Source organism: Bradysia coprophila, unplaced genomic scaffold (assembly GCF_014529535.1).
Source record: "Bradysia coprophila strain Holo2 unplaced genomic scaffold, BU_Bcop_v1 contig_232, whole genome shotgun sequence".
Lineage (NCBI taxonomy): Eukaryota > Metazoa > Arthropoda > Insecta > Diptera > Sciaridae > Bradysia > Bradysia coprophila.
Window position 1 is genome coordinate 13944867 of NW_023503493.1, and position 25530 is coordinate 13970396.

Genomic DNA, 25530 nt, shown 5'->3' on the forward strand with positions numbered 1-25530 from the left:
TCTTTTTTTCAATTTCGAAAAATTTCAAGAAAATCAAGAAATTTTTCTCAGAAGTATAGGCACAGTCAGTGACTGTTAGCACATTACCAACCAATGGTGAGAATAATGGAAATGGTACATCTGGCCAGACGTTTACCGATCCCAGAAGAAGCCGAGGTCGGTAAATACACAAAAACTGATGCCATCAATTGTCCCATTGTTAAGCGCAGGGTTATTCTTCGGAAATTTTTTCGGGAATTGTTCAGAATTTTCAGAAAATTTGAGGAACACCTTAGCTCCGTACTTAGGTTTTAGTTCAAAAAAGGCTAGTTCATTCGTGAGACAAGCAGCAGACGTCAAATTTATACCAAGGTTATTTCATTTTACCATTTGCAGTAGAGACGCTAGGTCCTTGGTGCGAGGACGCTGTTCGGTTCGTGGATATTCTTTGCAGTTTGATCTCTGAAAGAACTGGTGAATTAAGATGTAAGGCTTATTTGATAAAGGTACGTTTAGAGAAGATAAATTCGGACGGTTGGACGTAATTTTTTATTTACTCTGATTCCATGATTTGTTGAATTGTTCCTGAGTTAAGTTTTTAACTTTACTCCTGTTTTTCCTGAATCAGGCCAGTTTCCATGGTTCTTGATAAACATAATAGGGCAATTTTTGTTAAGAATAGAAGCCATGGGTGGAATTTGTTTCATGCTTTGAAAATAAAAAAAAGCTAAAAAAAGGAACTTTCAAGAATTTGACGAAATTCTTAAAATTCGTTAATTTAAGAATTTTCTAGAGTTTTTATAAATTTTTGAGAAATTCCAGGGAGTGGTTGTAGTTTGTAATTGATTCCACAACAATTTCTTTGATAAAAATGAAAATCTAGAGGCAAAGTTTCACAATAGTAATGTAAACCTCACTTTCGATGCACTGAGCTATTTCTGCCTCCTCTCATTTTCCTTAATATCCTCTGTACCATTATATTATTCACCATTCTCCGACTTTTTTTTATTCATTTATCAAAATACGTTTTGCGATTGATACAATAATTGATATAATGGTAACTTTGTAGTCACCATTCGAAGCCGGCAAGTCGGCGCCTGATTGTTGGTTATATAATACACATTGAATAACACCCTGACTGACAAAATGAGATTTATTATATTTTTGGTGCAAAATATTTCATTCGGAAAAACAGAATTTTCCGCACTAAATGTTTCAATTTGGAATGTGTGTCAAACTTTTCATTATTTTCGTTGATTTTCAATTTGCTTCTTCCGCTCGTACTATCTTTAGTTTATGACATTATACACTTTGGGCAAATTTCATTGTTGAACATACACATACATCGACAATTTAATCGTACTACTGATAAGATCGACCGATAGATGATGAATATAATGTTATTCTAATTTGATTGTGTTGATATTTCTTATCGACAAACGAATCGGTTGTGATTTCATTCAGTTTGCTAATTTTGTAGTTAAACTATAGAGAGAGTTTATAAAAATAAAATTGATTTTTGCCACATTGCATGTGTACACAGCACAGCTTAAGCACCGATTCAATTGTTTGTTTATTTATATTTTTTTTTTTTGTCAAGATGTTTACAGTTCTGTCAAGAACAAAATAATTTCGCTAACGGAACACTAAAAAAATATTTGTTCAATACGGAAGGTGTTTGTAAAATTCGATTTTCTGATAAAACAAAATAAACAAAAAAGAAAGAAATGAGAAGTGCGTCAATTCAGCAGCGTATTATAATTTATGAATTTGTTGGATATTATATAGCCACTCGAAATACAAATAAACATTTTCAGCATTAATGTTTTATGTAAGTTTCTCTTTGACGGAATATTTTACAATTTTTGGTTGATATGGTAGGGCAAACCATTATGTATCGTGTTGTGTGAAAGAATGACTATATTCTGTAAACTTTCAACATGGGTGAAATGTCAAAAGTTTAAGAAATTGACGAACTTAACCAAACATTTTAGTCTAATGGGACTTACAGTAAAATGATATGAAGCATTGTCGGCTAATTATATTGTTCTGAGCTCAAGATTCTATTTAATTTATCTAGACTGTCATTAAAGAGATATTGAAATGTTGAATTGCACTTTAAAGTTCACGTAAAACTTGGAAATCATCCGTCGCGTCGTCACACCGTCTTACCATTTCATTTGGTATGAAGAAAGTGCTGCTAATAATAGGTTTATGTCGACTTAATTATAAGTCGGAAATCAATATCCCACTATAATGCGACTATTATACGTTCAAATACACACACTAATGTGTGGAGCTGGAGCTTACGCCTTACGCAACTCAGTGTTTTGAAAGACGTTTCTATCTTTTGTGACAATTTTGTGTGAATCTAAAAAAAATCAAAATAATTATTTAAGAGCTTTTAAGGAGCGATAAGCGATAAACGATAAGCGTTGGCTGTATCTAAATTCTGAAGCAATACGTTATGACAGAACCTATTTTTCGTGAAATTCTAATGAAACTTGTGAGATTTCACGAAATTTGTCTATTCAGCCTATCCCTGGATTTAACAGTATCGTTTCAGAAAGACGTACAGTTGACCTCAACCAAATTAGTGACGCAATTTGCTTCTGCTGGTTCACTCACACAAACTCACTGTCTTATACGAGTTTATACGATCTTATCACTACCACACGCACGTGTGACTATCAAACTTGTATAATTTTGTCTAAACTTGTATAATCTTGTCTAAACTTGTATAATATTGTCTAAACTTGTATAATCTTGTCTAAACTTGTATAATCTTGTCTAAACTTGTATAAACTCGTATAAACACGTATAACGTAGTGAGCTTATATAAGAGGACCAGCTGAAAAACAGCTGAAGTAAATTGTGTCACAAATTTGGTTGGGGTTAACTGCATACACTCTATTGTGAAAAAAAGTAGACCTTCTCAAGCTATGAACTAACATTACCAACAACTAACATTACTCGTTTTGACGAGCGGTTTTTTCGGCATTTCTTAGATAATCCACCAATTCTTTATAAAATCTCGTCACTTTTCTTTTTGACTACTTCCAGAAGAAATAATGACACAACAAGGTAAATAAATTCTCATTGTGAAATTCACATTGTTGTAACTAACAAAGACGTTCTTCCTAGGGAATTTATGCGTCTACAAAATGAAATGTAAAGTATGCTCCTCAGGATCAAACGAAATTGTGTCTATGTTGCATTTTGTAGTTGGATAATGTTCACGAAACATTTTGTAGAAAGTCCCTAGGATCGAACGAGACTCTTTTAGGTTTCATTTTGACGACTTCCTTATGAAATCACGAGAATAAATTTGGTTCAAAATAGTGATCACTTCTAAAGAAAAGTCGTCAATACGAGTGGTCATTTCTTTCCAATATAATTGAAGTAATCCCATAAATAATCTGGCAGAATACACTTTGAACTGAAAAGCATATATTATATACCCATTCTGATTTTTTTTTTTTCGTTCAGAGTGCTTATTGATTTGCAAACCGATTTTAATATTGAAATTCGTTGTCGAACCGATTACAATAGATTCATAATTATGTCTAATTATGTCTCTAATAAATATTTATCTGTTAACACTGATTTATCAGAAAATGATTTGCTCTGTCCAAATTCCATTGCTCAATCGAAATAATCACTTTACAATTCAAATTTGATACTCGAAATTCGAATGTAATGTAAATACCAGAATAAATTTCGTTACGAAAAAAAAAAATGAAAAACTGTCATGTATGACCAAGACCATATACGTACTAGTGTGTTACCAGGCTTTGCTTGGAATTATTTTAACGACAAAATATTCAAATATTTTTACGAGCAAAAAATATTGTCACGCGTCAAAAATTCTCCAATAAATTTTTTCACGCGTGTCAAAATAAAGTTTTTATAAATTTGCCCAATAAATTAAAAATATTTTTACTCGTCAAAAAATTTCGCACGGTATAAAAATGTTTCCACGTTTAAGAAACGCATACACGACGTAAACAGGTAAAAAAACGTAAGTCAAATAACGCATGAAAGTGCAAAAAAATCGCGCGTTCTTACTTTTCCTCATTAGGCGGTATGTCAAGTTCCAAGTCTTTCCGTCTGGGCTCCTAAACGAACAAACGAACAAACGAACAAACGAACAAACGAACAAACAAACAAACAAACCAACAAACAAACAAACAAACAGACAAACAAACATTAAACTTTATGTTATAGATATGTACGTACGTACACAGCACACCATCAAAAATTGACACTGATAACACGGTAAAATAAATATTTTGTAGTATAGTTACACCAGTATCTCGTCGGTCGTAAATAAAACCGTACAAAAGCCAACATTTTTTCGTTGCTGTGTGTCACAATCATAATTTTACATACACAAGAGGAGCCAAGATCGTATAAAGTCGCATATTGTTATTTTTGGCATTAAATTTGTCAATCAGGCGGCCAAGTCGAAAGTAGAAATAAAGCCAGTCGCTAATCAGCAACTTTACCAATAAAACGGTACTGGGTTGTAACGATTATTTGTGCGCGAGTTTTTCACCCAAAAAATAGATCACAAACGGACCCGTAAATTATTCATTGACAGAAAAAAGTCGTGCGAAATTCAGTGTTCATGTATTCCATATTGATGGATTGAATTTATAATATAATGAAGTGAGTGCGCAAGATATGTTTCCTTAGAAAATATATTTTTTTTTTAATTGTAACAGCAGGAATTTTTATTGTTGTGATTGTCACTGGTTCGGTGTGTATACGATATATGTATAGAATCATCTGTTGCTGTTTTTTTGTTGTTAATTTTTCTTTTGTTATAATTGTTCACATACGTAGTGTAATTGGGAGATGAATAATTGAATCTATTCATTAAGATCAATTAACGTATACCGAAACTATCATTTGTTTGTTAATTAGTGCAAAGTTTAGACGCTCGATTTTTACCTATAAATTGTATTTCTATTTTCAACTACAATTTTCGTGATAAAATATCCGAAACCACAAACAACTAGACCTTGTTCTCGTATATTGTTGGATTTTTGATTTGTGAATTTAGGCAATTTATTTATGTGATTTTTCGCTGGAAATAGTCAAATTTGTTTGACACAAATAGCAAAACTTTTGTTTGCTGGTTCTAATTTGAATACAAAAGACATGATAGGCAAACAAAGATGTTCTGGAATTCAAAACTGTCGCATGGATTGTTCGTATAGTAAAAAATGGATTATCTTTTTATCATTTATTCGAAGGTGATTAATTGAATTTTTTTTTTCATTTTTATTTTTAAAATGTGTATGGCTGGGACGATAAAGGTGTTACTGAACTCTGTTCGTTTTAATTATATGTCGATGCGATGTCTTATCGTATTGGTTCGAATTGTTTGCGAATTGTCTTGGCCCAAATTTATGTAATATTGAATGTGGTAGAGCGCAACACATTCGTTAGCTGAAATAAAGAGCACCTTGATTCGATATATCGCGGAAATACCATAGTAATAGCCATGACGATTAACAAGAAACAAATAAATCTTGCTGGCGCTTCTGATAAAAGATTTTCGTTTTTTTTTGTCTTGAACGCGCTGAAATTGTGTATGGATTTTACCTTGACCCAACATATTTCATTTCGTATGAGTATCAGCTTCCGCCGTACATATATTGTTCTCAGATACATTGTGAGGTGGTACCTAAACTATTGAAGGACATGACTTCTTATCAACCAGCTATTCATGTAATCCATACATTTTTCTTGTGAAATTTAAGAAATTCATTTATCAAGTGATCTATCATTTGGAAAAAAATGCACAAAAGCTTTCTTACATGTGAGATACCTGTAAGTATACATTGTTAGCGTTGGTTTGAAGAAAAAAAAACACCTGAACACGTGCAGGTATGACAGCACTTGTAATATTCAAGATTTGTACTTTTATCGATCGATCTGATTCTTCGGAGATGCCAAGTATTTTTTTTCAGGCTATGCAAACTAGAAGGAAACATTTTCTAAAACAAAATGTTGAGTTTTCCATTCTCCTCCTTTTTTACGTTCAATATATGGATAGGTTAATGTGAGACATTATCGAATTATAGGAAAAATGAAATATCATTTATTTTCACCCATTCAAATAGGTCTTCGATGATTTTGATTTTAAACTATCAAAAAAAAACTTCTATTTACATCGTCAGCCTATTTGAAACTGGCCAAGATCAATGAAATTTCATTTTTCTTTAAATTCGCTGATGTGACTGATATTTAGCAGTATGATTATGTGATCTACAACTTACGTTCGATCAAAGTTTTTTAATATGTTGATTTCAAATCTTGTACTTCAATTGGTTGAACATTTATTTTGCTTTTGCTATAATAGTATTAGGCAGAGATTATTGTTCATTCTTGTTATCGTTACCGATAAAATATATGAATAGACAGGTTAACCCTCATGCAAGGTTTTGTACGTTTATCTCTAATGAACCGTAGATTTTAGGCACTCTCATGGTTAGTCGTCGCTCCGCTCGTATTACAATAGACGAAGTCATTAATACAAAATAATTGTTTTCGGAAGCAGATCGAAAGTCTAGATGTCATTGGAATGGATACAAGGGTGTTTCTGTGCAATCTGGAACCTGAACTCTTGAGATTTGTATAGTGTCTAACGTTGAAAAGCCAGCCAATCTAAGAAATTTTAGTTTTTTGGTCGTTTCCTAGTGTTTAAAAACGTCAAATCACGTTAATTGCATACAAAGATGACTTAATGGTCGGCATATGCGATTGAGTATGAGTAGGAAAACCAATAAAAACCTCAAAAACATTGAAAAATACAAATTCTGGGTTTAGATTGTTAGTCACTGTAATTCGATTTTCACCGTTAATTTCCTTGTTGAACTTTCTCGTACATTTGTACATTTCTATGCTGCCTTGTGTCAAAGCAAATCTCCCATTTGTGTGGACAGTGGTCATAGCGACCATAAGGAATGGACACATATCCTTGCAAAGATATTAATCATTAGGATTATGGATTACAGTTATTTAATGTCTGTTGCTTCGTAGTTACTTGCAAAGAGAATTACGGGGTATTATGTTGATGTTTACTTGTAAGAGTATTATACGATTCTTGTGCAGCAGATTGAGTCATGAATCGAAATTATATAAGAAAAATCTCTTTGCCAATCTTATTGTTTGCATTTTTCGGGAAAAAGAATTGGCAATCATACTTATCTTGCACTGTTGGTGCTATAAAACCTATGTTTCGTGAAATTAAATTTCACGCTCAAAATAGAAATTTCGTTCATATCTACCTACCGATATTGTGCAGCACGGCAATGTAAAGTTCAACGATTTGTTGTTGAGGATGAGATAGTTTTTTCCGAAAGCCTAGCGGAAAATTGATTCAAATGGGAAAATTATTACCATGCATGTAGTGGATTCACTTATCTTTTTACTTCAGAGTTTAAACGAAATTCTGATTTTCGAGTACAGTCACGTAATGACTCAGATGATAAAAATCGGTTCTCTCGTTTCGATATAGAAATTTCCAAATCGAAATTTGACGACTCTCTCAACACGATGTCGATCAACACGACTCTCTTGGAAAGGAATTCTTTTGAAATTCGAAATCGAAGAATTTTTGATCGGGATGGTTTATATTAGCCTGGATAGTAGGATAAGTATAGGTCCTGAGAGCGTTGAAACCACTGTCACTTTTCCGTCTTTAAAGATCAAAAATGGCATGCCTGGACATCGAGGCTAGAAGTGAGTGACCTGAATGACCATGGATCATTGCAAAGCCTAAGTACTAGGGAAAATATTTTCCAAAAATGCCATCGTTTGTGGAATCACAAACCACAGCAACTCGATGGAAAAATTCTGACTCCCTCGAAAATCTCCAAAAGATATTGTTGATGTCTGATTTGCTCAACCGAGAATAAATTAGAACTACCGGGTTCGATAATTCTAAGTGAATAGACTACATCTTGGACTTTCGTTGACAAACATCACTTAATATCTACAACATTGCTCGTAGTGTTAAATTTCCCAGAGACTAATCGGAGTCTGTCATATCTTATTTATATTTTTTGAAAGATAATGCTGTTGGATTTTGAACAAGTTATCCAACGATGCTAACATTCCATTGTGTGCTAATATTTTCGTGAGAAGAACACCGAACGGGGTTTCAAGATAAAAAGAAAAAGAAAGGAGAAAATCGATAATACATTGTTGAACGAGACGTCGTATTGTTGACACAATCGTAAGACAATATTTTGCACATTGTGATATGTGTGGGCTAGATTAGATTTTATGTTCTTCTCACCATGCGTTCACATGTGTGTAATAAACTGTTATCGGTATTTAATGTGCGATAGCCGTGGTTCTAAGGAACTCGATTCAATTAAACATTTCTTATCAGCCATAATGTACATAATGTAGCAGAAGAAAAAAATTTGTTAAACATTTCATTATCTTCTGACCAACTAATTTGAAAAAATCACTGACCTTACAACTACAAACAATTTATTTTTATCAACATTAATGTTACCAAGTACATCAACGAAATTTAGGCCTATGACCGTGTCAGCTCAATCGAAAGGGAACGAATAATTTAAAGAATAAGATAAAAAGTTGTTCCTCACTTTTTTTAATTTCGCTCATTTAGTGGAAGTCAAATGATTTAACTGGGGACCATGGTCAAAGACAAAGGATTGAGTAAATAAAATATTTAAAAAAAAATAATAAATTTTGGTTTAGGAGGAGATAGCGAGGTTGAAAGTAATTTAAACATTTAAATAGAAAGTGTAATAAAAAAGCCGTCGTTCTGCAACGTCAAGTACATTATGGTGAGTCGCATGTGGTTAAGAATTTTGATAATTGTACACAATCAAGTCAATCATTGCGATGCGAGAAATAGAGACAGAAAGTCCCTGCACAAGATTCTTACACTAAACACCAAGATTTGTGCGAATCTTCATACGTCAAAAGATATATCTGAATTATATCAAGAACTCGTAATGGTTATATTGATATAACAGGTCTAGTCTAAGGTTCGAAACTGGTTGCGTTTACCTGAACCTGAACTGAAAATAATTGAAAATGTTTTGACCTGAGCCTGATTCAATCCATTGACCTGACATGAAACCTGACAAGTTGAAATTTGAAAGGAAAAATTCAGATACTGATTGAAACCAGGTTCAGTATGTATTTCACCTGGAGTGAAAATTCAGATAATATTGACCGCTGTCGACCTATTCAATATTCCAAGCTTTAATCAGGCTCGAGCAAGTTGAAGCTGGAACATGAAGCCGACAAGTCTTTAATGTTTACTTAATAATGATTTCATATGATTTGACATCATTAAAATTAAAGGTAGAATTCTCACTCAAATCTTTCGAAGGTGGTTTCGAAGGTGTACCCATAATCGAGGCAACATTTCCTTTCTGTGTCGCGCGGCTAATACGTCGGATTAGGTATGATGTGGATAGGGAATGCAATCCCGTACCGATTTTTGAATCCCGGGATTCGGGATTGAGAAACTCAGTACCGGTACCAGTACCGGGATTTCCGGTACTGAAAAGATATGGATTAATTATCAGTAAAATAAATTATTTTCATTTTATTCTCATTTTTTTAAGTTTTTTAATGGTACAGTTAAGTGTGCTTACTCACAGTGAAACACGTATCGAATTTATTTTGTTCTAAATATCAAATTTGACACTACGACAAAAGAAATTCGATACTTACGTCGCTGTGTGAAGGCCGGTTAACTTTAACTTATGTTTGCAACAGCGTAGATGTCACATTGTAAATTCAATTTTCTCTTTGGAAAAATGCTCACAATGCACTTAACGTATCATCGTTCAATCTTGAACGCATAAGTTGTGGGACTTGTTGTCGTCACAATCGCAAATTTTTGTGCTTTGTGATTTAAAAATTAATTGATTTGTTAGGTAATGTAAATTTTCAAGCACGCTGCCTTTGAAAATATAAATCGTGTGAAGTGACAGAAGACCGACTTTCCGACAGCGTCAATTAGTGGCAGTTTTGTGAAATATCGCCTAAATCCACAATATATTTTACTACGCAAGTAACGGCAAGCCGGAAATGCACGTTCAGATTCAACGCTAGTTGGTTTGATGAGCAGCAGACACTCACCAGAAAGATTTTAAACACTTCAAGCATGGATGATACTCTAAATAGAGTACTGAAACTGGACAGTGTATTATACAAACGTAGAACACTATAAAAATATTTCCATGTAAAATAGAGTACTTTCTGCAGCCGACCACTATGATCATGCATGCGTGAAGTGCGTTGCTAGCCATCGTAGTTTTAAAAACGTCTTTTTCTGTGTTTGCAAATAATACGACATAAGAGAAAAACGTTAATTAATCCTATGTTTCAATGTTTATCTTATATTGCCATAGTAGTTTGAATCATACAAGTTGATCGATTTCAGAATTTTATAAAAAAAACATTGACAAAAAATATTCGAACTCACCTGTTGCAGGTAACTTTGTCTCCAGGTAATATACAATAGCTGCCACAACTGTAGCGCCCCATGCAAAAAATACAGCTGCGGCAGATAATGTAGATTACCTGGAGACAAAGTTACATGCGACAGGTGAGTTTTTCGAAACTTTTTTGTCAGTGAAAACTGGATTTTAAATTTCGGTACTAATCTCGGGATTTTTTGATCAATACCGGGATTCGGGACTGGGATTTTCCGGTACTGGTACCGGGATTGGTACCGGGATTGCATTCCCTAGATGTGGATCGTTGTTCGTTTTTTACCGTTGTGATTTCACTTCCAATTTTCTTTCCCAATTTCAATAAAAGTGTTCCCAAAATCCCTGTCGTTTATGTAGCTACCGGAACAAACAGAAATTGATTCGCCATAGGTCAGAATAATGTTGGATTTTTCTGTTTGTTTGGCAGCGTATCCAACATGTTTTAAGGTGAAGTCCAAATAGGAAGGTGTAAATGTGTCTCTGCAAGTGTAATCACAAAACAAAGATTTACCATTTGCCCTTAGAATCAGACTTAAATCTTGATATATCAAATTATTGGGAACGTGAATATTGATCTATCAAGGCACGACTCGATATATTATGACTTGGGAAGTCCTCAGTCTTCATAAATTTAGGTACTCCGAATTCGCTAGTCTTTTTTCGGCGAACAGAATGCACTGCAGACAGATGAGTAAACGATTGAGTACACCTGCTTATTACACAAAATTGATCGAAGCACTTCCAAAAGATCAGCTGGTGATTAGAAAGATGTTGCAGAAGTATGGACAGGAGTGATTGTTAGTATAAAAAGATTCACTTTCCAAGCTCTTGATATATCAACCAGTGTGATTGCCAATCGATCTATCAATTATCTGCACAAATTTTGATGTGAGAATCGTGTGCTAAGACTTCAGTGGCATAGTAAAGCAAAATAATTTATCACCCCGTCAACACATCATTTCATGTGCTTCATAAATCTTCAACCTTAGGAATATTAGTTAATCGAACACTAATTTGTATATCGGACCGAGACGGTCATCAAACCTGCGCATAGACAGCTCCGATTGAGACCCTCAAGCTTTTTTAGTGTTATCTCCCCTCGGCTCCAGAGTACGAAGATGAAATTCAATTATCTTTTGTTGTTGATTGAAATAGCACTGTGAATGCTAAAAATATCATCCAATTGAAAAAGACGAACTGAAATTGATATACTTATCTCAGTAGTTCATGTAAATGAACCAAAATGTACGATAAGACCTCTCCAAACACTGAAACATCAGAAATTCACAATACGATTTCTTTATGTGAAGTGTCACCACACCTCACACGTGCTGTAAAATATTTGCCATGACGAATAATCAATTGTAGTCCCAGAAGTCTGATAACTGACACAAAGCTAAGATAACTGACAAGTCACTTATAAACGGAGCGACAACATTAATCTTGTCGAAATGGTTGCAATGGAAAGAGATAGAGTTACACATTAGCCAGTGGATTTTAAGACATACGGTGCGGTATCGTTAATTGTTTCTGATAAAAGTTAACTTTGCGGAAGTAAGCAAGATTCTGTACAATCGCTAAACCGAACTGGTGTGCATACGTTATTTTGCACCAGCTGGTCACATACAATTCCAAATGGGACCAGCTGGTGCAAAATAACGTATGCACACCAGTTCGGTTTAGCGATTGTAATTCCTTCGATAACCCAAAACTTTTACGATTACGGATTATTGTGTGGGATACACATGACATAGAGTTTCCTTACACTTTTGTGCATTTCATTTTGGATCATAAAATTCGTACACTTAATTTGTATTGGTCGCGCATCATCGTCACCACACGATAGTGTCATTGGTAATAATTTTGATTTTTCTTTTGATTTCAGTTCAAGTGTAAACCACGGTTAGGTGAATTACCGTATGGCAGCGCGTCGGGTGAAACGTTTTCAAATTGGTGATAACTGTTCACCATTGTCTTTTGTACCTGTAAGGAGAAAATCGAGATTTGTCGATCCATCAGTAAGTCTTGTTACACGAATGTGTTGAATGAATTGAACTGACGAGTGAAACAATAATTTCTTCTCTTCCTCTCCCACACAGATTATCCGCATGATAGCCCTACAATTAAATCAACATAGGCGTCAATTCTGTCGCGACTTAACAGAATGGATGCCGATCAATTGCGCATTAACGATATCCAATTCGAAACTAACTTTAAGAACAAAAGAATTTCAAAATATCCGCCAAAAACGGAAACCAACCGTAGTGAAACAATCGATCAATCGAACATTAGTGCGATCTCATCATCTGAACTAAATGGCATAGCTAGCAATAGTTGTGCACACGAATCGATGTCACTTAGCAATGGCATTGATCCAGACACTTATGAGTCAATTAAAAAAGTGAATTACGAGCAACATGACAATGTGAAAGTTCATAGTGAAAACGGTGGTGGTCCTACGGTAGATGTGTGTGAAGTCAATAATGTTCCAAATGCCAATGTTTATTTGTGTAATCAATTAACGGATAACGACTGTGTTAATAAGCCTTTGCTGTCTGAACAACAAACCAAATCGCGTAAACCGAAAAGTATTGTGAAAAGTCCATCGTCAATGGGATTCGGAGCGGAAAGATCAGCTGCTGAATTTGTTGCTCCCAAATTAAGTCTACCAGTTGTCGGATACGACAACGAACGACCGGTGCTGCATGTTCAATTCCAGCACACAAACGGTGTAGAAGCATCTGGCTACGCGGTAGATAAATCGAATCAATGTAGCAGTCCGGCCAGTAGTGTATCGTCAACATCGTCCAGCTCTAGTTCGAGTGACGACGAATCTATCGGTCAATATTCAGAGGCGAAACCTCCGGACGGAGGCTGGGGCTGGGTCGTTGTTTTTGCATCATTTTTCGTTAACTTAATTGCGGATGGGATAACGTTCAGTTTTGGTGTCATTTACGTTGAGTTCTTGAACTACTTCAACGAGGGTAAGGCGAAAACAGCTTGGATTGGTTCATTATTTATGGCCATGCCACTGTTGTCGGGACCAATAGCCTCATTTCTGACGGATCGATATGGTTGTCGTAAGGTTACAATTGCCGGTTCAATATTAGCGTCGCTGGGATTCGTCATTTCGTCATTCAGCACTTCCATGGAAATGCTGTTCTTCACATTCGGCATACTCGCCGGATTCGGGTTGAGTTTGTGTTACGTAGCTGCTGTTGTTATCGTTGCGTACTACTTTGATAAACGTAGATCGTTTGCAACGGGTTTGTCGGTATGCGGCAGTGGCATCGGTACGTTTATATTCGCCCCATTGACCCAAGTTCTGCTGGAAAATTATGGATGGCGAGGAACGACGTTGATATTGGCGGGATTGTTCTTGAACTTGACGGTGTGTGGTATGTTAATGCGAGATTTAGAGTGGACAACTCATCGGGCTAAGTTGAAAGCCAAGGAACGGAAAAAGAATAAGCTTGGAGTGTCTGCCGAATCATTTTCCGCAAGCAACAGTACCAACACCGGTGGAACTAGTAGTAATATGCAGCAGCCATTTAACATCGGAGAAAATGATCTTGGTGTGGGTAATGAAGATGGATACCATGCACGACCATTCAGTTCGTTGATAACTCTTCCAACGTTCATCAGAAATGGTGAAAAGGTAAGCTCACTCACATTATATCACCAGATCCCACAGGCGATAATTTTTTTTGTTTATTTGATTCAGGTTCCCATGGAAGTCCTGGAACTGATGTCGACGCATCGAAATGGTCGTAACACTTTCATGCATACTGGCCTATCGTACTCGCGTAGTTTCAGCGAACCTTTATCGTCGTCTCGTCATTCTAATGTCATGTCACCGGAATCTACCTTAAGTCCAACCAATCCCGAACGTTTACGCTACGAAAAAACCAAATGTCGTAAAATTGAGAACGAGCAAGCGTTCCTAACATTCCTGAAACGTGACGGCGGTATCCATCATCAAAAGGATCGCCAGAAAGATGCTTATTTAAAGGACATCAAAATGCACCGTCATTCGCTTACCTATCGTGGCGCCATGTTGAATATAAATCGATACCGTCTCCGTGCTTCGTCGTGTCCGGATATCTACCGCAACTCAATGACAACAATTGCCAAAGAGAAAACGCAGTGGAGTCAGGGCGTCGACGAGCTGAAAAATGTTTTGCTCGACATGGTGGACTTCTCGTATTTTGCTGACATGCGATTCCTGTTGTTTGCCGTTTCGAATTTCTTTTTGTATACGTGGTACGATGTCCCGTATGTGTATTTGACTGACAATGCTATACAAATGGGTTTCACCGAAACGGACGCATCCATATTGATATCGGTCATCGGAATCGTTAATATGGTCGGCGAGGTGAGTGCATTTTAAAGCGTTAGTCCGTGCATCTGATGTAATAATACAAAAATTTCACCTTCGCAGATCATTTTGGGATGGTTCGGCGACCAAAAGTATTTGACCGCTGGCGTTATCTACGCCATTTGTATGGGATTTTGTGGAATAACAACGGCTCTGGTTCCGTTAATGAAATCTTATGTCGTAAGTTTGAACAGATCGTCCGGTTTCGCATGCACAAGATATTCAGTCTGGGAACTTTTTCTTCCACAGGGTCTGAGCGTAGTGTCTGGATTATTCGGTTTATTTATAGCGGCTAATTACGCTCTCACAAGTATTATCCTTGTCGAATTGATTACACTGGAACGATTCACCAACGCTTACGGTCTTCTGTTACTCATCCAAGGGATTGCGAATTTAGTTGGACCACCGTTAGCTGGATGGATCACCGATCTCACTGGAAACTACGATCTAGCCTTCTACTTATCCGGATTCTTCATTTGCATCTCTGGGGTATTGATGTTTGTCCTACCTGTTCATGGAAAATACAAAAAATATCGAGAATTACGACAACAGAACTCACAATGCGACGAGGATGTTACGGTAAGACATTCAAGTTTTTTCAACACCCTCCGTTGTATCGATTTTTCATACCAATCCGTTTCAGGTCGACCTGAAATTTGATTTCAGATTGACCTGACCTGGACTCTGTCTGAAATCTGATTTTACCATTTTGACCTGAAACCTGATTTTACCTGGAAAAGGTTAATCTGACCTGACCTTTCCAATTCAAAGAAATTCAGTTCAGGTCAGGTCAGATCGAAACAGATCTGATGAATTCAGATCAGGAAGTATTTTGAAATTATGAAATTCAGGTCAGATCAGATCAGGTAAAATCTAGTTTCAGGTTTGGGTCGAGGTATACCTGACCTGTTCCATTCCTAATTGGACAATTCTACGAATGACGGAATTTTCTATGAAACGATTGGTCGATGATTACAGTTCCACTAGAAGTATAAATTTTCGAAAAGAATTCCTCCATCTTATTCGATGGTATGACTCCTGGAGATGACGCTCGTCAATGGTTAGGAATGGTTATTAGTTGGAAAATCGCAAATGCTCAAAAGTCACAATTTCAATTGAGTAACGAATCCCCATTAGTTAGATTCCTTCGGACAATTAAGAAGTGTCCTATACGGTCCTGATTCTTTGCAGTAACAGGGTGAAATCTGAGAGTTTTAGTCAATTTTTATTAACGTATCTGGCTCAGAAGGTTGATTTAAGACAATTTCGCTTGCTGGCTTGTCGACCAGACCTGAATCAGCCTGAAACCTCAGTCGTCGGATTAAGAATGTCGGGTCACGTTTCAAGTTTACCTGATTAACAATATGAAACCTGATACCTGTCCTGTCACACCTCTTTCGAGCTTTGACTTTGGTGACATGTAAAATTTGTCACAATCAACCACATCCAAAGCAGATACGTACACAACTTTACGTGCAAGATGTCTTTCTTCCAACATTGTTGCAATAAGGTTGCCAACATTGTTGAATCGTTACTTATCCCACCACAATCTTGCCGTCTTATTTATTTCTACACGGTCTTATTAAGCATGGAACATCCACAATGTTTTAACGTTCCTGTCTGATGCAATAGATTTATTTGTTCAACAATCGACCGTCGAAACATTTACCAGTGGTGTCGAATTTCGAGGCATATAACTGCTGAGAAAAATCAGATTTCTTGAAAAAAAAATTCTTTCTATAACAAGTCCAAAAAGTGCAAGGAAAATGGGCTCGACGTTGTGCTTGATTTAAAATTCAGTTCGAATATCAGCGCAGTCAATGAAATGGTTTGGAAGTGACTTCTGAAAAATGCTCTTCGAAATTTCGTTGAAAGTTTTACGAGAATAAAATAGGCGAGTGAAGACCAGAAATCGATTTTTGAGTTCGATTCAATATTGTCAGTGTAAACTTGCTTGATGAACGTCACATTTTTTTGCACTTTTTGAACGTGCTGGGATCCAGACAAAATGTTATTTTTTAACAAAAAATATCGCCAAAGGGTATCTATCGAAATTCGACACCACAGTTTAATCAGAGTCTAGTGGTAGAGTGGGTCGATTTTACCAACTTTAAAATCAACATCTAGTGGCATCTCAAGCTGGAAGAAACAACAATCGTGGCATCAATACTATTTCGTTTTCGCACACTTTTGAGTATCCCACGAATGACTCAAGTTTGTATGAAAAATCTGTTTTCCAATGCAAGTGGGATGCTCAAAAGTGTGCGGAAACGAAAAAGTGGTGGTGCCACAAGTTTGTTTCTTCCAGCTACACATGACACTGGATGTTGACTTTAAAGTTGGTAAAATCGATCCACCCTACACACGGTGGGGCTGAACCACATTATTTTGAGACTTCCGTGAATATGGGGATATTGGTTTGGAAATGATTGGAGAATGTTTTTTGAGTGATTTGACCGCAAAATCAAAATCGTTTGGGTGGGAATGCTCGCAAAAGCTATATTTGTTGCTCAAAATGTAATCGATGGAACACTCCTGATTAAGCCACGAATCAGAATGTTTTAGAATAATGTTTTAAGGATGTAAAATGATTTGTATGATTCAAATAAGTCTCTACCATTCAACTGAAACCCATTTCACAGGTAATTAGACGATAAAAACTTAATTTCAAGATATTTAGAGTCCCCCACACCCCTCCTCAGCAAAAAAGAAGTTTTTCCGAAATGTACCCAAAAACTAAAAACGCACATCGATTCAGGGACCTTTTGGGAACTCAGAACAGCATTCAGTAAAATCGGACCAGCTTCTTCCCTATACAAAATTTTTCATTTCATGAAATTTCATGCACCCCTTCGAAACCATTTTGTCACAAAAGTTCAGTGAGTGGACATATTTTGATCGAAGTTAATTTGTATCTTATAGTCAGAGGTCATACCTTTCTAACGATACCCCACTCAATGTATTTCATGTGAGTTTGTTGCCTTGAAAATAGTCGTGAAGTCGACCAACTCGAAAATCGAGTAAACGGAGTAATCAAAGGAAGTATAGTTTTCATTTTCATAAATTTGTCTTTAAAAAACGTTTTATTTACGTTCCTTCTATCGAAGCCAAATAAAATATGGAAAGTATAAGAAGACTCAATATGAGTGTCCTAACTATTTAGCCTGTTTTCGAGTTAGCGACTCGATACATTGAGTGGGGTATCGTTAGAAAGGTATGACCTCTGACTCTATAAGATACAAATTAACTTCGATCAAAATATGTCCACTCACTGAACTTTTGTGACAAAATGGTTTCGAAGGGGTGCATGAAATTTCATGAAATGAAAAATTTTGTATAGGGAAGGAACTGGTATAATTTTACTGAATGCTGTTCTGAGCTCCCAAAGGTCCCTGAATCGATGTACGTTTTTAGTTTTTGGGTACATTTCGGAAAAACTTCTTTTTTGCTGAGGAGGGGTGTGGGGGACTCTAAATATCTTAAAATTAAGTTTTTATCGTCTGATTACCTGTGAAAAGGGTTTCATTTGAATGGTAGAGACTTATTTGAGTCATACAAATCATTTTACAACCTTAAAACATTATTCTAAAACATTCTGATTCGTGGCTTAATCAGGAGTGTTCCATCGATTACATTTTGAGCAACAAATATAGCTTTTGCGAGCATTCCCACCCAAACGATTTTGATTTTGCGGTCAAATCACTCAAAAAACATTCTCCAATCATTTCCAAACCAATATCCCCATGTTCACGGAAGTCTCAAAATAATGTGGTTCAGCCCCACCGTGTACAGTGTGTACTAAACTATTAAACACCGATCTGTTGCCAAATTGTTTGCTTCTTTTAAATTGTCCATTGTTCTTTCTCTTCAGCACACCCAAACAACGTGCAACGGAACGTCAATCAGCATCAGCGATAAGTTTAGCAAAACTTTGTTTAAAAATGGCGATCGAATCAACGAGGTTTAGGATCGTTGGTGTGGTGATTTTTTTTTTTTGGTTTAAGTTACATTTTGAAGTTTGTTTCGAAAAAGGAAACCTTATAAATCTCATCATAAAACCCATTGGAAATTGAAAAATCAATTTGGTTTTAAGATTAAATAATTTTCAATTTGATTGTGTCGTATTGTTTTAAGTATATGATCACAGAGGTTGATTATACAATTATACTAAACACCACCGTTGAAGTCACATTAATCATTGTATATGATTACACATTCAAACAACCAAACCAAAACAAGCAAAAGAAGAAAATATTTTACATTTTACCAAAGTAATCGAGATAATGTTTTCAAAGTTATATATTTAGCTCACGTTTCTTGTAGACAACAATTTATATTCAAATATTTATTACGAACTTACCACTGATGAATAAATCCTTACTACTACTACTACCCCAGCGCCCAAATATACGGAGGATTTATTGTCAATGATATAAAACAAAGGCAAGCAAACACACACACATACCATACACACACACACACACACGATTTTCGAATATTAATTACAATTGCGAAGGCTAATTAATAGTTTTTAAAAACATAAATTAATTAAATAAAATGAAAACAAATTACCAAAATGCTATTATCTCATGACTGGATCATCACCAAATTATTTATTTCATTCGTGTCAGTAACAGATAGTCCCCCCCCCACTTCAATATCGTTGCATTGAGACTTTAATGATCTTGGGAAATTTAACGAAACCATTATAGAAATGGACATCATCGACTGCAAATGATTGGCATAAGTTTAGCTAAGTTCGTTACGATGATGCTAGTGGAATAGGTTAGGTTAGCGAGTATCACGAAGATTTATCCGAATATATCAATTTCGTCGAAGCATCCCAGTCTGGTGTATCGCATGGATCAGGTGATTCTTGAATATCATAACGGAATTCACGTATAAAATGAACCAAAAATATTCTTCAAGTAATGGATCATTTTGGCCGAGCGTAAACTGCAATGTAATGATCAATTCTTTGACTCACTCTTTGCACCTCCGGGAAATGAATCATTATTGCAATGACATGAGCGTTTATAGTAGAAGATCGCCTATGGCTCGAGGTGGAAATGTCACACTGGTCAAAAAAGCAATCACCAAACCATTACGTTGTATACTCACGAAAACGAATTTTAACGCACTGATACAAAAATTTCGTCAACATACGTCCAGTATGTATGAAATGGCTCGCAGACAGCTTCATTTCGGACATGTATATTCCAACGTCTGACATGTATATCGTACATGTTCGACGCATAAACATGCGAGTGACACGAATAGTCACGAGCAGCATGAATGAATATGCGTCGGACATGTACGATCCACATGTCAGACGTTGGAATATACATATCCGAAGTAAGGCGGAAATGACAGCCATTTCATACACACTGGACGTATATTGATGACATGTTGTTGTCAGTGCGGATGGGGCTGCTGCGAGGAAGACTCATTTACTCACAGCAGCCCATGGAAATTATTCAAATCCTTACTTGGGGCAACATCAAGTTATTTATCCATTCGGGACTCTTTGGAAGTTACTCGCGCAATGTGCTATGCGTAATGTTTCGGATATCATTATTGGGGCAATGCATGCATGGCTGGCCTTGACATAAATCATCGAAGTTTTCGTCTTGTTTTTCGTATTGCTGAGGGGGATGCTTCGTGAAAATGAAAAATGTTGAGATCAATTCTTTACCTTTTACAAGCGGCTGATCGTCTGTTATCATTAGCAGCGACGAAAATATAAATTATTGTACTTTTACAGTAAACTGATTTGTTAAACAAATGAAGTAAAAGATTAATGCGTTAGTGCGTTAGTTAAACAAATGAAGTAATAGACAACATTATCGCTTCTGAAAGGTACAATTGAAGTTTAAATGAAATCAGGAATTTTCTTATGTTTAGTATACATGGATTGTGACATTTCGTTGAACTGACTACATGCACCGCCAAGACTTCCATATTTTTTATTTTAAATTCTGCACTTCGACGAAACTTTTCTTTCAGAAAAAGAAACCTTAATGAAACACTCATAAAGCCAAATTTTGAAAGCGATTTCCTTCCATTAACGCTGTACTAAAGTATTTTTTCCGACACTCATTTGCAGTCAAATCACTTTCCATCGACCACATTCAATTCGGTAGATCCACCAAACTTCATCTTCATCATTTGAAGCGAATGCTTATTGCAAGTTCGAGATCAATTTAATGAATAATGTATCATTCAGCAAGTGCAAGCACATCTTTCATTGATACAAAAAACTTTGTAGAGTAAAAATAATTAGAAAAAAAGCAAGAAAAAGCTATAATCGCCACTCATTTTTCTCACATGCCTATTATAAAGACAAGCGCGTCTTCGACACAATAAAAATATGTTAACCATTTCAGAGAGGAAAAAACGTTGAAACTGAGGGAAAAATAATGGTAAATGATGATAAACGTACATAATTATGATATTACATTGAACTGTGATCAAAAAAAAAGATGATGATGATGATGATGATGATGATGAAGAAGAGGAAGAAAATTGAAGGAATAGAATATGTATAATAGATTTAAAAATAATATTTTATTAATCAATTTTCATTCATTGTAATAAATTTATGAAGTTGTTCAGCTGTCGCATTGAATTAAAATGAAAATAATAATTTTGAGAATTGAATGAACTTTGCGTTTTCTTTCTTCTCCAATCTTCCTTCTCAGTCCAAAACCCCTTAGTATTGCCTAAGAGCCTAAGCTACATAAAATTTTATATACAAAGTTTTCGAAGATTTTCAGTGAAACTAAACAGAATTAAATCATCAATGAGAGATTTATTAGACCGATCTAGTAGTTCTTCTTCTAAATGCGTTTTTGTGGCCATCAACATACAAAATTACATTTCGTTGAAATAAATCAATAAATCATTGCCAATAAAAATACTATCGAGAAGCTCAGACAAACAGTCAAGGGATCTGACCAACCCAACAGGTGGGACTTAGTACTATATTCAAATAAAAATGGAAAATGATGATAAATGTACGTAATTATGATACATTGAACCACTCGTAACGAAATAGTATTCCAAACACATTTTAAAACATTTTGGTCTAAAAAAATATGAAAAACCACTTAAAACAGCAAAGATATCTCAATTTTAGTTTTCATTTCCATACTAAATCGCAAAATAGAAAAACTGACAGATCGTAACAAAGGAAAGAAAGCTCTCTCTGACGTAAAAATTTATACGACTAACGGCGTATTTGGTCATGACAACACTTATATGACTGCAACAGGCGACAATACGACTGCGGTAGATCCATATAATTTAGTGTAATTTACCTGAACGATAGTAGTTTTTTTGGGTTTGCATTAAAATGAAACGAATGAGCCATTGTAGTGTACAATCAACCATTTACTACACAATACTCACCGTTTATAAGTTCAAAGATGCATTCCATTCGAATTAATAAAGTGATCGATCAAATGATTTCTTTCTTTCGTCGTATTGGCATTTGGCATGGAGAAGACATGCCTAAAATGGGTCAACTACGACTGAAGTCCTTCTATAGCATCTATTACCTGTTTTTTTTCATATCATTCTCGGTTGGAGCTATTAAAAAAGAAACCGTTGATGAGAGTATCTTCTTAGCGGAAGTAGCAGTTATTGTCTCAGTTATGACTACCAAAATTTGGATGTTGCTTTGGAAGCAGAAGCAAATTATGGCGTTGCTAAATCGAATTTGTGTATTTTCAATTAGAAATGATGAAGAGTTTGCATATTTCAATGACAAAGTGGATAGATTCGTCAAATTTGTGATTGTATTTGCATGTGCTACTATCGTTGGTTCGTTGGGAAATGCGATTTTCCCATTTATTGGAAAAGAGAAGAAACTTATCGTGGACATTGCATTTCCATTAGATTGGAAAAATAGTGAAATTGCCTTTTGGATGGCGTACATTTTCTTCGTTTCCGAAAATATTCTCTCGATTCTGGCAATAACGTTGTCAGTTGTAATTTGGTACCTTTTGCTACATTGCTCCTTAAGGTATAAAATTTTAGGAATGGAAATAAGAAACATGGGACGAATTACAAGTGGCGGTAATGGAAAAATGTCGGTCAAGAAACAGAAGAGCCTTTTTTATGAGGACTTAGTGGCGGCAATTAAATTTCACCTTCATTTAAGGGGGTCTGTCGAAGTTCACATAATGTCAATTAGTATAAATGCAACACATTGTAGTGCTGATAATTTTCCGTTTTTTTTTTTAGATTAATCGACGAACTGGAGTCATTTTTATCAAAATTATTTCTGTTACAATTTGCCACCAGTGGTGTCTGTATTTGTGGTTCAATTTATTGCTTGGCCTTTGTATTATCAACACCAATCCGTACTAATTTGAAATCATTAAAATGTTCGATTTTTTCCCAGGATGTTGCTGTCAACTTTGTGGAACGCATAGTTCATGTCTATTCGCTTTTCTACAACACTGCTGAGTTGTTAATGATAACGTACTTAGGGAATGATATTTTGCTGTCGAGTAGCGATCTTACCTACAGTTTGTTTGAATCGGAATGGATCGGACAACCACAATCGACCCAGAAGTGCATAGTCATTTTTGGTGAATATTTGAAGCAATCGCATGAGATGCTAATCGGTAAATTGTATCCGTTGACTTTGGAAACATTTACTAGGGTAGGCATTGCTCTATTGGTCTGTCGGTTTGGTCATGGTAGCATTTTTATTGCAGATTCTGAATTCGTCCTACAGCTTGTTCAACATTTTGAAAAACACTAAACAATAAAAATGGACGGAGTAGGAACAGCGGATCTGGTTATGCATTTGAATGTATTGTAACACAAAAAAAAGTCTCAGCATTCACAGATCTATAGAAATAATGAAAGACATAGCATATGAAACTATAGTAGTAGCCGTAGATTCGTTCAGTGTTATGCAATCTATTGGAATAAAGTTTTGAGCACATAGAGCTTTAATGTACAGTTAAGACACGCAAAACGATAAAATTAGAGTCTCATACAATTTCAATTTGGTTGTAATAGTCTTTTACTATGCTGGTGCATGTAATAAGGCTATTACATGTATAGGCAATAACCTTTACATCACTCGCATAGTAAAACGTCGTACTACACACGGAAAATAAAGTGATATCTCGTATCACGATGAGTAAAAGTACCTCGGGCTGCCGCCCTCGGATACTTTTTTCATCTGGATACGAGATATCACTTTACTTCCCTTGCATAGTAATGTACTATTAAATAACAACTTTGGAAAAAGTACTATTAAATTTTCGATTCGTAAAGTGTATTTGAAGAAAAAGCTCGCTGCGCAAACAGCTCCCTACAGAAAATTCTACAATACTCGTACTTTTAACCACTTATCAACTACACACAATCCAGTTGGATTAAGAGCTGATGAGGCAATGATAAATAGTCGTTGGTAGGCTACTTTAGAGATGCAAACTTGGTATTCTAAAAATTTCGAAAATCTTCGTGTACCCATTTGTGTGGCTTGTTTGGGTACCCCTAGCAATTATAAAAGGTTCTAGCGAGAAACTAAGTACTAAGATCGGCATAAAATAATCTGGATAAGACCGCTTGGTGGGTTCACGTAAAATCAGAGAACGAAAATGGCCTCAAATGCAGGCCTACCGAAATAGGCTCCAAAATCGAACTAAGTTCTTTCTGTTAAAATGGTTCAAATGGTGTCAAAATGATGCACAACCATTGACGACTTCCAGCATTGTTGCAATAAGACTTTAAATCGTAATGTATGTTGAGTTACTTCTGAAAATGTCGAAGTTTCATTGAAAGTTTTGCGAGACTATAATAATCGAGTGGGGGACAGAAAATTGACACACACGGCACATTCTTTGCTATTTTTTTTTAAACTTGCAGTCCAGACAAAAGATTTTTGCAACAAAATTAATAGCCAAGAGGAATTCTTTTGGAAAACCACCCACCGAAATCGGTAAATTTTCTGAAAACGCTAGACTAATCATCAGCTCCAATAAGCAACGAAGAACGGTCTAAAAAAAACACCGAAAACTTTACACAGTAGTAACAGCTTACGTAATGATTCTAAATAATTAATTAGGCGAAATACAGCATATGACAGACGACAATGTGACTGCGGTTGATACTTAAAATTTTATGTATTTAATTTAACTAAAGCGATGGTATTTCTTGTATTCGTAAGGTTCTACACTAAAATCATAAAGAATACTAATCAGCCGTTTCACAATACAATCAGACGGTTACTACTCAATACGTATACAACGTTCACAAATAGACTATGCCAATCATATTTCACCAATGATGCCATTTTAAAGGTTGCTTTGGAAACAGAAGCAAATTGTGCGGTTTTTGGATGGAATTTGTGTCTTCTCGATTCGAAATAACGAAGAGTTCGAATTTTTCACTGACAAAGTAGAAAAATTCATCAAATTTGTGATTTTATTCATGTGTGCTACTATAGTTGGCTCATTGGGAAATAGCCTCCAAATATAATTTTTTATATGTCGAATCCACACCGTCTATGCAAAGATAAACCCAAACTCTCTCTCCGAGCTGATGCATAATATTAGTCTTACCGGTCTTACCACACATAGGCATATAAAAAAATGATATGAGCCTGGCGCATAATATTTATTGGTTTTTCATAAAAATGGCTTT

The 25530-nt window shown here is 35.6% G+C and overlaps 4 protein-coding genes across 9 annotated transcripts in view; 2 read left to right on the forward strand and 2 right to left on the reverse strand.

The window, feature by feature from the left end:
* Positions 1–21526, forward strand: part of LOC119076818 (monocarboxylate transporter 14-like) — a 30926-nt gene extending 9400 nt beyond the window's left edge. Inside the window, exons 1-8 of one of the 6 annotated variants that reach the window (XM_037183808.1) lie at positions 4366–4650; positions 8636–8816; positions 12370–12502; positions 12584–14142; positions 14209–14859; positions 14926–15042; positions 15112–15441; positions 18734–21526. In XM_037183808.1, the coding sequence (XP_037039703.1) occupies positions 12649–14142; positions 14209–14859; positions 14926–15042; positions 15112–15441; positions 18734–18829 (2688 nt within the window). In that variant the 5' untranslated portion in view covers positions 4366–4650; positions 8636–8816; positions 12370–12502; positions 12584–12648 and the 3' untranslated portion in view covers positions 18830–21526. Of the gene's footprint in view, positions 1–4365; positions 4651–5004; positions 5241–8635; positions 8817–12369; positions 14143–14208; positions 14860–14925; positions 15043–15111; positions 15442–18733 lie in introns of those variants that run through there. The other 5 variants (XM_037183810.1, XM_037183807.1, XM_037183811.1 and 2 more) reach the window with 5 other exon arrangements.
* The window catches only part of LOC119077216 (odorant receptor 43a-like), a 456342-nt gene that overhangs the window by 189467 nt on the left and 241345 nt on the right, over positions 1–25530 (reverse strand). The gene's annotated exons all lie outside the window — the stretch shown is intronic.
* LOC119076842 (putative odorant receptor 71a) overlaps positions 1–25530 on the reverse strand; it is a 439431-nt gene that overhangs the window by 173803 nt on the left and 240098 nt on the right. The window lies entirely within an intron of this gene.
* On the forward strand, positions 22217–23745 carry LOC119076838 (putative odorant receptor 71a). The gene is made up of 4 exons (XM_037183842.1): positions 22217–23029; positions 23110–23209; positions 23270–23533; positions 23589–23745. Exons 1-4 carry the CDS (start codon positions 22290–22292, stop codon positions 23640–23642), a joined length of 1158 nt encoding a protein of 385 aa, XP_037039737.1. The 5' UTR covers positions 22217–22289; the 3' UTR covers positions 23643–23745.

Excerpts from the sequence above, each read along its gene's own strand:
- LOC119076838 (XM_037183842.1), top strand. The coding sequence starts at position 22,290 with ATGCATTCCATTCGAATTAATAAAGTGATCGATCAAATGATTTCTTTC. Across the intron at positions 23,210-23,269 it reads CAATTTATTGCTTGGCCTTT|GATGTTGCTGTCAACTTTGT; the intron begins GTATTATCAACA and ends ATTTTTTCCCAG. Across the intron at positions 23,534-23,588 it reads CTTTGGAAACATTTACTAGG|ATTCTGAATTCGTCCTACAG; the intron begins GTAGGCATTGCT and ends TTTTTATTGCAG.